The sequence below is a fragment of the Micropterus salmoides genome, unplaced genomic scaffold (genome assembly GCF_014851395.1).
Source record: "Micropterus salmoides isolate LMB-PRFRI ecotype aquatic unplaced genomic scaffold, ASM1485139v1 Ms_hic_scaffold_18, whole genome shotgun sequence".
NCBI classification, from domain to species: Eukaryota; Metazoa; Chordata; class Actinopteri; order Centrarchiformes; family Centrarchidae; genus Micropterus; species Micropterus salmoides.
In genome coordinates, this window is record NW_024040928.1 from 10,515,390 (window position 1) to 10,532,133 (window position 16,744).

General features: G+C 39.5%; 1 protein-coding gene across 2 annotated transcripts in view; it reads right to left on the reverse strand.

Annotated features, from left to right (window-relative positions):
* Window positions 1-16,744, reverse strand: part of LOC119908816 (MAM domain-containing glycosylphosphatidylinositol anchor protein 2-like) — a 198,822-nt gene that overhangs the window by 78,021 nt on the left and 104,057 nt on the right. For both annotated transcript variants that reach the window (XM_038726693.1, XM_038726692.1), the window contains exons 4-6: window positions 16,160-16,356; window positions 12,895-13,027; window positions 12,371-12,640 (exon numbers count right to left, since the gene is read on the reverse strand). In XM_038726693.1, coding sequence (XP_038582621.1) covers window positions 12,371-12,640; window positions 12,895-13,027; window positions 16,160-16,356 — 600 coding nt within the window. The remainder of the gene's footprint in view (window positions 1-12,370; window positions 12,641-12,894; window positions 13,028-16,159; window positions 16,357-16,744) is intronic.

The following is a 16,744-nucleotide window of genomic DNA, read 5'->3' on the forward strand; positions in this document are numbered from 1 at the left end:
TGAATAAATTGGTAATAAATATATACTTAACTAAACTTTTAGTAAATATGCTTAAATAAAAGTATATTTTTTACAACATTTTAGTCTATTTATTAAAAATATATTTATTTAACTCTTAGTAAATACTATTTAGGTGTACTTTGTGGAAGTACATTGTTAAACAATTACACTTTTAGTGGGTTAAAAATATATTTATGCCAAACATGCTTCATTGTGTAGGCTACTGCAAAATATTGTAATTATTTATGCAATTGCCACATGTTTGAGCCTGATTTCCAGAAGTATGATTTTTAAAACATATTCTTTTAACATTAAAATGTATTTTTCAAAAGCATATTATTTCTATTTTTTCATTTCTTTCTTTTTATCAGGTAAATAGCTAGTTAAGATCAGAGACCTCTTTCATAAGGGTAACCTGGCCAAGAAGGAAGCAGCACATGTTGTTAACTTAACAAACAACATATAGAAATAAGAATACTTTAAATCATAATGTAGTTACACTTGTTTCTGTTTGACCAATCAGAATCATGGTTTTCAAATAGACGACCCAATCACAAGTCCGCTTCACGAAAGTCGTTGAGAGAGGGAAGCTATTTCTGTCCAGAAATCATTTTGTTTCTCAGGTTTGCTTTGTTTTACTTTACCGACTCGGACTTGGAAGGTGGACACATCAGACATAATATGAAAAGAACACAGAAGAGAAGAATTTCCGGTCAGCTCCCTGCAGAAGTTAATGTGAAAAGAGTTAAAGTGGCGTGCCTGGCAAGGACAAGCAGGAGAGGACAGCTAGCAAAAATCGTCTTTCTGGGTTAGTTTATTATTGTTAGCAGGACAACACAATTGTGTAAGTTAACTAAAGTTGAGCTCACTCTGGGTTTAGAAATATTTTCCTTGGTAGATAGCTCTGGTGTGCATTAGCTAATGCTAGCACGTGGATTAATATATTTGTTAGCTAAACATTAGTTAGCATTTGAATAGCTTCATAATCGAGACAGTGACTTTCAACTGCCAAACAGTGTTGGGAGTAACATTACAGTAATGTATTGCTTTTTGCTGTAAGGCAGTTTTTAATGTTACTAAAATTTCGGGAACAATCAACAATCTCAGTAACCCTGTTGCTGGAATTTTATGAATGAGATTTTAACAAGGCAGGCCTGTGAACGTGTGTGTATGAGCCCTCAATTCTGCTTTTGCACTGTTAAAATGACCAGTGAGGTCTTTATCAGAGTAATAAATGCAACTAATATGTTGCTGTCTGTGTGCTAAAGAATAGGTTCACATTTTTATAGTCTACCTTAATACTCACATGTCCGTGTTTACAGGACGTTATTGGTCACTGTAATCATTATTCCTGCCCATATAGTCTGTAAAGACATCACCACAGTTGTCATTTTTGTATAAATTCATTCTAAAGTTTAGTTGAAGCTACTATGAATCATCAGCTAAGCATCTGTGTTAGACTATTCAAAAGTGGACATCTTCTAAAGGTACACTGTTTTTTAGAGATTTCACTTCACTGCAACCATGGAGGGGGAATCATTACAGTGACCAATAACTCTGTTATAACAGCAATGTTAACATGTACACGGGTATGTGAGAATTGTTTTAAGACGCACTTGAATTAATGTTTTTATGTACTGCAATGCCTGACCACATGAAAAAATAAAAAATAAAATACTGATCAACTTTATGTCCATTTGTATGGTCATAGATCATTAGAACTTTTAAAAGTTGAACCTACCCGTTGCCAACTTTAACCAACTTAATGCTAAACCCAGAGTTGGAACTTCCTGCCTTAGCTCAAGAAAATGAAATAAAGAATAATAATAAAGATTTGCTATAAGAATAGAATTCCAGTGTTTATAATGATACGCAAATGAAGAACTAAACTAGGTGGAAGTACTGGCCTAACTGAATATGTATTTGCAACTGCATTTCTTTTCTTTTAGAGCTTCCTGGGATCGTTGCCTCACTCAGATGGCTCAGAGGCCACAAAAATCTCAAAGGACCAGCTGGACCCTCACAAGATCAATGTGCTCATAGGTATGTCTGGCTCCTGCACACCATCACTGTTCTCACTGGTCTCTCAATACATGTCAACGGGGTCAGACTAAATAAACAAATATTCTTGTGAAGAAATCATTTTATTTAAAATATTGTTATACATTAAGTAATTGGCTACTTTTGTACTTCACAAATTGACTGCTGTGTTAATGTGAAATGACATGCAGACAGAACAGTTAAGCAAATCTATATGTTTGTGTTATTTGTTGTACCTGTTTAATAACATTTTATCATATACAGCTCCTTGGCTGAATGCACAGTAGTGTTTATGTAATGTTTTTGATTATGTTGTAATGGAAGAACTGTGCATTTACTGGGACGGGTCCCTTGTGGAAAACCATTTCACCTCAGTGTTTCCCACACATAGGCTTTACTTGGGTGGCCGCATTACATTAGCATGAACTGAATAAAAGATATCTCTGTAAATCAACATTATAAGATATATCATTTGTCAGGCTCATCTTTACTGTTTGCAGTGTGTGTTAAAGACTAAGGGCTCGCAGCAGGATTCATTTACAACATACCGAGACGAGTTAGTGAGGCTGATCAAGTGGTAGCTACTTCGTTAGGTTCCAACTAAAGCAAGCAATCGTCAGCACAATAAGAAAAGTCTCAGGCATCAGTGTAGAAAATCCAGCATAATTTTACAAAAAAATTGCCACTATCACAGGCACTGGGGCACAAAACACAAGTCAACATATGCACAAACAAATTCTGCATGAATCATTGATGAATTTGGAAGCTTCCTTTTATCATCACCAGAGCTTCCTGTCACTGAACTCTGACTGTGGCAACATGCCAAGGAGTAAAACATCCACTAGAGACACGTACACAAGCTGCTTTCTTCATGGTAAGATCAAGAGAATAAAAGGAGGTTCTACTTGTATTTTGCATTACATGTCTCCTGTTTCCTATTTTACCTGAGAGATTGCATGCAGTTTAATGGATATCCAGTGAATATTGAAGGCATCCTTTTGGATCATTACCTTTACGTATTACAATGTCTCTGTGTTGCTTATTTTAACGCAAAGTGCTTTTGCCTGCAGTTAGCCTGTATGATTCTCTATAGCTGTAATAGCCTGTGGGAATAATGGGTGGCCCTGTACATAAAAAGCGCAGATAATCACACAAAGAGAAAAGCCCCAGTTGAGACCTTCTTCTATAGAGAGCTCATGTCACACGGCAGGATTACAATACCACCTCAGGGGAGCTTCTTAGCAGGGCAAAAGTACACACAGCTCTGGCACACTGACTATGATACGCACGTATGTAGGTGCATAATGACTAAGACACAATGGCATCACTTATGTGCACATGTAAATGCAGCAACAGAGCAAGAAAAAAGATGCATGAATGTGTTTTTTTAACCCTACTCTCTCCTGTGGATTGTTCCTGCCTTTGTCTGGATAGAGAAGAAAGACGTGTCTCACTGCATTCTCTTTCTGAATCATTATCTTCTCGTCTACATTTTTCAGTCAGCCCTGTCTGTCTGTCTCTCAGCAGGCATCACACTGTGCTCTCCATTCATTCTTACAGAGAATATCAGCATGTGAAGTTGAACTCATCTCTCAGAGGCAGATGGATGTCTCTCTAACTGCCACTCTTCTCTGGCTCATCTGCTCTGCTCAAGGTTAAACACAAAAAAGGACAACAGGCATTAGCACGGTTCAAAACACAAGGCATTCACACACGCTCGCATACACACATTCATACCGCCATCCAAACACCTTTCATTTTCCTATTATAACTCCATGCATCTTCACATTAGCACCAACACATACCCCATGCATCAGCACCTTTACAATATCACAGCCACTCACTTTGGCGGAGGAAAAAATAAGTCCTAAATGCTGCTCTCAACCTTCAGGCTGACCTCCGGCTTTAATTTATGTTGAAATGGGGTTCACATGCACACACAGGCGCTGAATGCACAAACAAAACAGGCATGTGCACATGTGCATGCATATTAATGTGCATACAAACACACACACACACACAGTCCTTAGGGCAGCAGCCCAAAAGACCGGTCTGCCTGTGCCAGTTCTGACCGTCCAGCCATTAAATCTGGCATTCATGGATGGAAATATATTCAGCTTTCAACCAGAATTTTTTCCAAAGCAAATTTGATAAGGGTCATTCACATGTTGATTCACATGCTGACAGCCAGGTTTTTACAATGTCATGATTGTTTTCTCCCCACCAAACAGTCTAAATATAAACAGCAGGGAGCTCACACTGAAAAATATTACGCTTTTGCTTCCCTATAAATAACAGCAAGCTTCCAATCAGAGTTACAAAGTGTGGATGGTTGCAAGTGTGTATGACTTTCTGTTTTTGCTTGAATGTGCACCTGCGTGGGTGTTGCGGAATTAGCTGCGTCTACACTAGCAGGTCGGAATGATGGATGTCTTGGGTGTAAAAGCTTTATACCTGAATTTGTCAGGAACTCCTGGAGGAATTGTTGAGAATATCCGATGACAACACAGCGGCGTCTGATTTTGAATCTTTGATAGCTCCAGCAATGCTCATTTCTCTTCATCACACAGAGGGGAAAACACATTGCTAGGCGAAAAGACGGGAAACATATGCCGGAGTCTGCTCCGTCTTGTGCGCGGGGACGCATGAAAACAAAATGCCAGGCCAGCTGCCCATTTCAACAATACCATCTACAGACAGTTCTGTTTCAATTCACCAACTCTCCTTTAGAGAGCTGCCTACTCATGTTTGAGCAACAGAAGAAAGGACAAAACAACCAGCGCAGAGTATCTTTGCGTTGTCGCAGCAGATATATCACAGAGTGGTGTGTTTGTGGAGCACAGAATGGACTGAAGTGGCCACGGAAAGCAGGGCATTGACCTGTATTTGAAGATGTGTTGCGGACCCTTAATCCACAAAAAAGATCTTGTCAGCGGGGTGATGCCAGTAGCCTGCTGGGCTGACTGTGGAGGTGGCCAAGCCCTGGAAGGCAGTCTGGCTGGTGGGACAGTATGGCCAGAGAAACTACCATCTGCTGGGGAGAGATGTGTGTTTTCACAAACACAGCCCCCTTTGGCAACAGCAGTTTGAGAGGGCTTCTCAAGGACTGGAGAGGAGGGTGAACAAGCTGAGATAGACAACGATGAGGCCACAGGGTGACCCTGCAAAATAAAATGTACTGAGTGTAGCAGAACCAAATCAATTGGTATTGCATGTACACGTGCGACCAGCATTTCTTCCCATGTGCTTATAATTCCAAACCATTCAGCCTTCATATCCATACACACAGACACACGTTAGCAATTAGCATTTCTGCATTCTACATTTTGAACTATTAAAGACTGTTTTGAAGGCTACAGTCGAGATATTCTGAAAATGAAATCAACAGGCATAAGAATATATGTGAAAAAGTATTAGTAACAGCATGTTTAAATGCACATAGACAGCCACAGGCAATCTGTTGCCTCTCTTTCTTGTGCACACACACACACACAAACAAAGAGCAACTAAAGGTCTGCCTGCGCTGTAGCCTTGAGCTTGGCTTAACCTCTTTGAATTTCCCTTTTCTCCTCATTTCAAAGTGTCACGTCAGTAAAAACGTGCCAGTGGAGCAACTGTACTGTCCGGTTTGTCAACAACAAGTTTCATGTGTGAACATGACAATCCTTTTCATTAAAAATCTAGCCAGCTAGAGAAGAAGGGACATGTAATATTTATAGGAGAACAAAACACAACACTTCTACATGGTTAGATTATAATTCATTCATGTTGGAACAGCGTTAAGAGGTACAGTGCATTGATTTCAAGTGCCATGACTGTATTGTATATATTGTATATCAACAGTCATGATAGTTATTCCAAAGTGTTTCCTGTGTAATTTCAATAGAATATGAATTTGACAAATCTACCATGAACACTACAACCTCACCCTGTCCACTCTGCCTCCATTTGTGGCTTCACTTGAAGGGTCTGCCATTTCAAGGGCCATCTCAAACCAGTTAATGGAGAGAGGAAGAGGACTATAAAATCCTGTGTTGACTCACTAAGTCCACAACTAAGATCACCTGTGCTGATATATGGGCTGATATGAGCTTATCTCAGCCATATCTGTATGGCAGTATATATGGATGTCAGCCGATAAGTTACAGGAAATTATGTTTGGGGTTCATAGTCTGTAAAATGTCTCACTCAGTACATATCTTGGTAATAATTCTTTAAATAAGGGCTTTAAGGCAATATTTTAATTGTGTGTTTATGTAAATTTAAAGTTTATTTAAATACCAATATCTTTCTCAGAAATCCAATGTCAGTTGGAATAAATCCACTAACCCTAACCCATAAACATGTCGGAGAATACAGTAAAATTTGGTTTAGTTTTCTTTTTATGGTGGGGCTGGACAAAATTAACAGAACCTGGGGAGAAGTTAAAATCAAAGAAGAAAAGCTTCACTTTCTCATCACATGTAATAGTATTCATGGTGATGGAAATTTCATGCCAAAGATGGAAATTTAGCACACTCCCACCCCAACCTACCCAGCCAGCCCCCTTAATATGGAAAGATGTTGCAAGCTTGTTTTCATGCCGCGTGACACAGCAGTGAGGAGTGATCCGTTTTTGCCACAGCCATGCAGCAAAGGCATGAGCACACAATGGAGAAATTGTTCTGGAAAAGAGTGGATCATGGAATTGGTTTGGTTGTTGAAAAGACAGCTGCAGAGCAGAATACAATAAATGTGTAGACTACTCATGTTGCACAAGCTACGTTTGTTATCACCTAAAAATGAAAGGTCCATGAACATTAGTATGTTGGACATATAGTGATGTGTGTCTCCATAATTTCACATTGCTGCAGCACTGATTCATATACAGTTAACTTATTAACTTGACTAATTAATCCATGATATACTTCTATAAACAATGTAGTCTACTAATGTATGGTTATACCATCCACCCCTCGTCATTTGGTGCATGTTGACCCAAAAATGCATTTGTGTCATTGACAGCTCATCAGACTCAAGGGAGCAATCCTGATGCCACGGTAAGAGGTGTGAAAACGTGCTGAATGTTTTTCGTACTTTATCAGTCTGTCCCAGAATTGAATGCTTTTTGGCTTTTACAGCTTCGTCCAAATTAATTTTGACATCAATGATGTTCTGTTAGAAATCAGTTTCCCATTAAATTGTTATGTGATTTAAGATTGTCTTCCTTTTTAATTGGCTTTTGTTGATCAATATCTCTCAATGTTCAAGCTAAACTGACATGACATTTAAGCATGCTTATTTGTACTTTTTGTGTTGATTAGATGCCATTTACACCACTCACTCTGATCTTAAGGGACCATCCATAACTACTGACACCACAAATGACAAGAGTGACTGTTCATCAGTCTCATGTCTCATGTTTCCTGATTCATTCTCTGTTTGTATTGGTCCTTAATTTGCTTTGTCAAATATTACACATGTCACACATTAATTGTGTCATTTAAGCATCTCCCTATTTAGGTTTAGAGTGTTTTGGTTTTCATTTGTTTTAACCCCAAATTCACACTATGATGTGTGATGACTCACTGACTTGATTTACTCAGGACTGAAAGTATTTTCACTCTATAATTTATGTAGCCCTCTCCATCATTGCCTTTTGTAAACATCTACAGTAAATTATTGAGTCACACAGATGTCACTCAGTGACGGCTTTTAAGCTTTAGGAGAATATACAAGTCTACTGATCAATGCTCATTTCTCCACAATGGGTGTTTACTGTGAAGCATGAAGGATGTGTTGAATCCAGTATGCAAAAACTTAAGAGCTAACAGTAATATGATTAGGGCATTGTTAGGGAACTAATATGATTTATTGGGCTTTGGTATCTGGATTAATGGAGTCAAACTGTAGGAGCCTGCTACTGTTTTTTTCAAAAAGCCCTGCACTGCATAACAAATCAATGGCTGTATCCTGCATGACATTTAGTCAAGAAAAATTTTAACTAGTTTAACTAGTACAAGTACATAGTACATTCAATGCTCTGCAGTATTAAAGGTACAATTTGCGAGATCTTCCCAGAATTATAGTTTAAAACATTTAAAGAATGAACTAACATTACCAACATAATGTGAAGAAGTAACAGTTCCAACGTAATGTCAAAGACATCTATGTGTTGTGTTACAGAAACATCTACTGAAGTTAGCACACTAACCAGCTACAAGCCGCTCGATCTTCCGTCTGACTGGGCAGACTGGGTCTGAACAGTGTTGGGCAAGCTACTTGGGAAATGTAGTGAGCTAAGCTACTAGCTACTCTCCATTAAATGAAGCTTCACTACACAGAAGCTATCCCCAGTGAAATGTAGCAAGCTTAGCTACAGCAACGTGGCAAAAGTAGCTTAGTTACATCTAAGCTACTTTTAATATATACACACACACACACACACACTCACACACACAGTATAGGCCTAGTTTATATTGAACTAACTTCATTCCACAGTAGCAGAAGAAGAAACACTAAAAACCTGCTCCAAACTGTGTGTGTGACAGAGATCTCATCTCATGAAAACAGGTTTCTACCACTACATGTCAAAGTTTCCTCCTCACTAGAGGAAGAGATGTCTAGGCTGGACCCTGATCCTTCTCACAAGAGGTTCCAATAACTATCACAATAGAAATCCAACGAAGGTTAAAGTCAAGGGCAAATGGACTTGGTTGAAGATACTGGAAGACGTTTCGTCCCTCATCCAAAGGACTTCTTCAGTCTTCAGAGACTTATCCTTCAGAAATGCTTGGGAAATGTAGCATGTAGGAAAGCTACCCCGCTACTCGGCCAATAAAAGAGCTTTGTTACTGAAAAGCTATTTGATTCAGAAAATAGCGACACTAACACCAAGCTACTGAGAAATGTAGTTAAACTAGTAACGGAGCTTCTTGGAGTGACGCAACTGCCCAACACTGGGTGTGAAATAGTCACTGTCCAGGGACAGACAGGACGCGGGATCCCCTTATGATAACTATGGAAGATCTTACTGGACTTTAATATTAGCAACCCACAGAAAACAATCCACAAATGTGTACTGTGTGTAGGATTCCACAAATGTGTAAAAAGGAAGTTACAAATGTAACATGACCCATAAATTGCAAAAACTGTTTTGTGTGTAGAAGTCACTCTGTATTTTTAATAATGTAAAAATACACATTTGTAGAGAGTGAAATATTTGTGCATCATACTACACATTTGTGGATTGTTTTCTGTGGGTTACAAATATTAAAGTCCAATAAAATCTTCCATAGATAACCAATTGGGCTGTTCAGACAGAGCGAGCTGGCAAGAAAACACCCTGATAATCTACTATAAATTATACAAATGATCTGATTCTGATGAAATAATACATTTTCTAGCTTTTGCTAGTACTTTAGGGTGCTCTATTCCTCTCATCCAACACGTTCTCATCCCAGGGCGTCAAACACAGAAACTTTGACAAAGCTATTTGACGCACAAGGTACAAAACTACTAAGTTTCTATTCCTAATCGGAGGAGACCTACTCCCCTGTATCATGTTAATTTGCTTAAACCACAGATGCTCGTTACATGGGTGGAGTGATCAATTCTGTCTCTCCGAAGGTGGATGCTAGTCATGGAATGATTCTGTAATTTCAGATTTTGTTCTCTTGAAAGCAGGGTTGGATGTTGACGGTGATATTAATGCCCCTGCTGAGTAATGCGACGCTGTCACTGGCCGCCAAGTGGGCAGCCAGTAATGTAACGTTTTTTTTTGTTGTTGTTGTACTTGGTTATGTTTGTATTTCACGCCATGGAATGTGAAGGGGCTTTCTCACCGCTGTTCTCCTCCCCCAGTGTTTTCCCCCCATATGATGAAATATCAAAATCCCAATTATAATTATAAGAAATAGCTGCTGTTTTTTTTTTTTTTTAATTCCCTATTTATTCCACATATTTGTCAGTTGAGTGAGTGACAGAGAGGAGCACACACACACAGATCATCACACAAGGCAATGGTCCTTTTAACTTCATTGTTGTAGAAGAAGCGATGCCCCGCTAATCTAGGAAGACATAAAAAATGTAATTTGTGAGGTTATTATAAAGATAAGCTTTAACGTAACGTGCGATTAGAAAAGAGCAGAGGAGCAGAATCGCTTAGAGAGCAGCCTGGCAGAGGAGGAGGAGGTGAAATGCTGCCTCCTATTTATTTTGGAGCAAGCGGCCAGAAATTACACATTGCACCATTAAAACATAACAGAAACATGTGTGCAGTCAAATATCATACACAATGTATCTAAGGAAGAGTGTAAATTTTCTGATGATATTTTACCAAGATCCCAAATGTCAGCTCCAGACATATATGACACAGCAATCAGAGCACAATATTTATTGCAGCGTTTGCCCACAGTGACTTATTTGCTGCCACAGGTCACCTGACAATTTCTCTTTGATGTAAGCTTCTCAAGTCTTAAGTATTCAACTATATAAGCACTTTCACAATACAGAGAAGAGGTTTATCTGTCAAGGGGGGCCATCAGAAATGATTTGTTGATGACTTGATTTTCATCCCAGGGAGCATATGGCTGCATAAATAAATTTAAAAAAGGCTGAGCACAGAGGCGGCCTGATGATGGAGCTGTGGCATAATCTCTGAGATGAAAGGAGAAAACTCTGTGAGAAACTTTCTTAGCCAATCTGCTAAACTCTGGTTCACATGTGTCCCCTTTGTATGTGTACGATGTCCTCTAGAAAGTTAAAATTCACATTTGGATCATCCCACGAATGCTGCTGTGTTTGTAAGGCTTCTACAAATTAATGCATCTTTTTATTCACCTGCAAGAGGATCCCGCAGTTTCACATTCAGGGCATTGGGATCCTCTGTTATGTCACAGATGAAAGCCTAGTCACACACCCCCCTTAATCCTCGAGCTTAGTGATAGCACTCGATTTAAGCATCTGCGTCTGTGTATGTCTCATATCAAAACAGCTCTTCTTTGCAGGTGGTAAAATTGCCTGGATTTAGTATTAACCTTTAAAGTCTTTATTTTATTTTTATTTTTTTGCATCTTACTGTACATAGACACATGGCTGATAATATGTAAAAGTATACTTCAATACTATGATAGCATGCAAAAAGTGATACTCTGAATGAGCTACAGAATGATCAGATGCTCTTCCGCCACTGTTTGAATCAGTGTATTTTGTCCTTGACTATCTTTAAGTAACCTAAGCAGTAATAGTGATAGTGAGATCTAATGCTCTGTGTGTTTGTAAGGTCAAACTGTAAGAGCGTACTTCATATCTGCATACTTCATATCAGAAGGACATAATCAAATACATCCTTTACAAGACTTTAATAAATCTATATTAACAAACTTTAAACAAATACATTGCAATATGGATGCAATGTTTAATCAAAACTAATAGACATTTTAATTTAAATTCCTGTTTCAAGATTCCCTTTTTCAAACGTCTGCTTTTATTCACAGTGTAATGGCATTTTCCCCAATGATACTTTTATTTCATGTGAAACACATACCCTCAGCCTCTTTTAGCAAGATCAGCAATGGCTTATTTAGTCAGCTAGCTGTTAGCTAGAGCAGCAACAATGTCAAAGCAACTCTGAATCAACTAACTACAGTCTGCTTCTGTATATATAGACAGAACACAGACATAATAACCAACCTCTTCTTCATGTTTAGCTTAACACAGCTGCACATGCTATGTAACTAGAAGCTAACAAGCTGGGTTGCCTTGGGGGCTAAGATTATTACCAAAGTCCTTGCAAGTCATGCCACTTGGGATGCCATCTTAGCAATGCCTTTGGGCAGCTATTTGGGACGAACAAGACAAGGCTCCTATCTGAATGAACGCTTTGCCTGTTAAAAGCAGACGATAAGCTTTCTAGCGGGAGGGGCGGGATAACCGCCATCTTTGCCGTTACAGGCTTTCCCCATAGAGTTATATTGAGGATTTGACTGAGTGGCGTGTCTCCTCCTAAAACATCTCTGATATTATTCAGCATCAAAGTGAAGAGTCAATGTGAGCAGCAGCGGCTAGGTGGTTAATTTAGAGATATTCTGGCAGCTGAAGAGCTGAGAAGGGCAAAAACACGAGGAGTGTTCCTTTTTTGGTTGTTGCAGCCAGCAGCAGCTAACTAGTTAGTTTACAGTTGCTGACCTTGCTAATGGGACAGGTACTGGTGAACAATACCATTTCAGAATAGGCTATTGTGCTGAGTTTTAATAATTTATCACATAATTTCCCAATTATACAATTTATATATTCTATTCATTCATATGATACTTTATTTCATAATTATATCGCAGTCACGCCGTCTCACCTCGCACCACAATGGTGGTAGACTTCTTGGCTGGGTTGCCCACGTTGTTGCTGGCCACGCAGCTGTAGACCCCCGCCTCATCAGAGGTGATGGCTGGAAGCGTGAGTGTACCCCCTTTCACCACGCTCCTCTGCGGCAAACTGTCATTACTGCTGACCCAAGTGAGAAGTGGGGGCGGCTCTCCGCCTGTGGTGATGCACACCAAGGATACCGTCTGGCCAGGATTCACCACAATAGGATCCTCCACTAGCAGCTTGATGGACGGTGAGGCTGTCGAGGAAGAGCATGTGGAGTCTTAGAAAGATTGGCAGAAGATGGACAACTTTGGCAGCATATGTCAGTTGAGAGACTGCGCACAAATTCATGTCTATTTCCATGTCTGTCCTACGTTTATTAAGATACCTTTCTAGAATATGCTGTTTTCATATTGCAATCTACTTAGAATAATAACAAAATCACTGCACAAACGGCCATTTTTGGTATACTATGCTAAAATGACAATACAGGAAATTCAGAAGTCTTACCTGTCTTATTGGTAAGTCTGAAGATAACACTGCGGTCAGGGATCCCACACACATTTCTGACAGAGGCGATGCAGCTGTAGTTGGCGTAGTCCTGAGGACGCAGGTTCTTCAGCTTCAAAATCTTCGTTTCCCCCTGCAGCTCAGACCAAACCAACACTGGTATGCAAATGTGTGCAAAAATATCAACATAATCAAGTAAAAGCAATGCAGGAAACTAGGTAGTGGAAAGGAGATGATTTAGACCAAACCGCTCCAAAGAAAGGTCAAAGAGATGAATATGTATAGAGTTTTAATGAAGCCAAAAATGAAAAGAATGGTAGCAGAGTTCAAGAACATTATCAAAAAATAAATAAAAAAATGCTGGTATTTGTCAAGATAATTAAAGTGTCTATTTGCTCAATACCAATGTGTGGATTACTTTCCAGTCAATAGCCCGGCAGTATTTTCACCATTCAGCTACAGAAATATGGATGGGCTCAGTAGGGGATCCCTCCACAGAAACCGATATCTCATTGAGAATGTGTTTGATTCCTGCCTGGCCTGTCAACCATGAGCCCCGCCTAGAAGGCTGTGATGAGGATGTGAACCTTTGATCTGGCTGACTATAATGCGTGGGTGTTGGGTTGGTGGGAGAGGCGGCAGATTAAAACATGAGTCAGCCACACGCTGCGGCAGTCCGCAAAACATGACAATCGCCTCACGTCTTTCATGTAATGTCATTTTATTACCATGAGGCTCATGGACATCTTAATTGTATTAGATTAGCCATGGACCCCACTTTCTTTCTCTGTCACCTCCTCTATTTTGGAGCAGATATCAGGAGATGAGGTTCATGATATTCAGAGTGCGTGCTTTACTCACAGCAGGGAGGGAGCACATTAAACCGAATTGGACAGGGGCACTGATGGCCATATTGATGGAAAGACTGGGTACACAGGAGCTACTGGAACGGGACTTATGGCGGTCAATTAAGGGAAAAGAAATAATGGGGGAGTAAATTGTCACTGTCACCTCAAAATAGTATTTCTCATTTTCATGTTTGAACTTATTTGAGGAATTAGGTGCTCATCTTTCAAAACCAGCAAATGCATGGCAGTAAAGATGAAAATGTTAGCAGCATAGCAGCAGGAAAATGAGATGATTACACGAGAGCCTAGAAAATGAGCGAGCGAGGAAGCTGAACAGAAGAGATATAAAAATGTCATAATTGACATGAATGGGATGTGTGCCTCCGCTGGGTGATGAGCAATATGTTGCTAACTCGGCTTTAAATGGTTACGTTCTCAAGATCTAGACAACATGGTCAAACAGAACAACACACTGCAAGAAAACATTAAACCCCATCAAAAATCATCAAAACATACTGACTTTCTTAAAGAGGTGAGGATCTGATGAGAGATGAGAAATGGTTCCATTATTCCCTCAATAATTGTGCTATTCTCTGGCATTTTGGGGGGGAAATTATGGATACAGAGGTGGAGGAGGAAGTAACAGACAGCAGAAAGGATAGGGTTTGCACAATAAAAGCACAGCTCCAGGCCTCACTTAATTATGAACCAGTTCTTGGTACAGAGTTTTAAATGCCACCTCTGCATTTCTACAGTATCAGTGGGAATATATAAAAAATATTTGGCAGACTTAAAAAAGGTGCTAGGGAATGAAGCTGGAATGAAGAGTAATGGAGGGAGAAAAGTGCAGAGGCGAACTTAATTCACAAATCTGCCTGGCCAAAATAGAGGCCTGGCTGCACTCTAATGGACTCAACTTGACCCTGTAGGCTCGATTTTGGTCAGTTATGAATTTTTAACTCAATTGCCCGAGTATGTTTCAGGCAAGCTCAGACATATTGTTGAAAAATAATGTTATAAGCCATTTCTACGAGGAAATTCATAGGAGTTTAGTAAGGATTTACTTGAGGTTGAACTCACACAAACATAATCTCTGGCTTTCAAATTTTCAGACCCAATTAAAGCTTTAATAGAGGGGAGGATGAAGGAGCAAGGGAACGAGAAAAAAGGTATGAAGAGCAGGATGGGGAAGGGAAGAGTGTCTGATGAGGCCCAGTTGTGCAGCTTCTTCAGTCTCTCTCACTCCATTAGTTCCCAGCCATCTTTCTCCATTTGGCCAAACATCAATTTCACTTCCTTTTTTCTCTCTGTTTCTTAAGCCTCTTTTCCCCTCTCGCATGTCTTTTTCTCTTCCTCGTACAACATACAAATCGCATTCAACTCGTTCAATTCAACAACTACAATTCCCTTACTGGTGACAGAACAATCTCAATCAGTTCTTTGTTGGCTGCACAAGATCCATTTTTAGAACAAAAGCTTTGCAATTTTCAAATTGTAAAGAAAATCCAATCGCTCAGTTGAGAGAACTGGAACTCAATCTTTCTGTGTCTGTAATTTCTCAATGTGCATGTAACTTTGTGGAACTGGGTTAGTGAAACTGATATTGCTATGCATTGGGTTAATGAGAAAAACTTTTACTGTCTCTCAGCACAACATGGGGTAGTTTTAGTGTTGAAAGTGAAAGTGTATGTATTATGAAAAGAGGTTGATGAAGATCATCACCTATATACTTCTAGTGTCTGTTTAAGGCCCCACAGTATATGTTGAACACGATCCTCAATGTCCAATATCCATTGTAATAATATTACTATGCATTAGAATATTACAATGCATTAGAATATTGGTTACTAGTAATAATTATTTACTTTATCTTTTTATTTATATTAATGGCAGTTATCAGTCATCTGGATCATCAGATCCACTGTAAATGGCAAAAATTGTTTTCACACACATAAATTAGCAATCATCGTTACAAACACCCTCTCATGGTGAGAGATCATTGTGTCATAAGAATTTGATAATGTTAACACATTCTAAAAGCTGCTCTGCTGCTTGTTTGCTGGATTTTTCCCGTATATTTTGGTTACACAGCAGGGTGTGGCAACTGGTTATGAGAGCATCTCTTAATATGAGAGATCACACTCTGAAAGAGATTCAGAAAATTTAGCTCCTGATGAACACATATTTTGCTATTCCTTCAAAAAGCGTTTCACATCCTCTATTCTGTTTCAGCCAATTTTTCCTTTCTTTGTAATGCGCAGACAGGGGCAAAAGATGTGTGTCTTCATGACAGCCAGCAAAAGCACCATTACGAGATTTCATATCCAACAGCTTTAAGCCTTTACCCATGTGGTATTTACTGAATAGACAATGCATCTTTCTTTGCATCTGCTATTCTCATGTTTCCTCTGTCTTACCTGTGTGAAAAACGGCTCATAGATCTCCACTCCCTTGTCCGAACCCTGCGTCAGGACCTCTCTCCCACGATGCCAACTGTAGCGGACAGGCGGGTTGGAATTGGCCACACAGCGCAGAAACACAGTCCTTTCATAGTAGAACTGTTCTTTAGCTTCTCCTATGCTCTGGTGCACCGTCACCACCGGGTCATCAAGGTCTGTGAGAGGGGCACACAAGAGAGGAGGAAGCTATCAATAAACACTTTCCCATGAGTTGTTCAATTGACGAATGAGTCGAAGACTTCTGGGAGCGATCAATCATGTGTTTCAGGTGTAAATATATATTTGCCTAGCTGTAGTAGAACAAATCGAGTAAATCTTTATATCATCAGTATACACTCATAGAATCTCCCTCACAATCTGTGCATGTTGATTGTGGTTAAAGGTCAGATGAAAGGGTCAGAATTCTCATTGCTTTACGAGAGCCAGTTATCAGGATGCACACATTGGTCAATGTGTGAAACTTGAACTACTTAAGTCAATAGGATGCAGCCCAAGGGCACACTGACTTCCCAGTCAATGAGAGAGCTGATGTGTGTTCCAAGT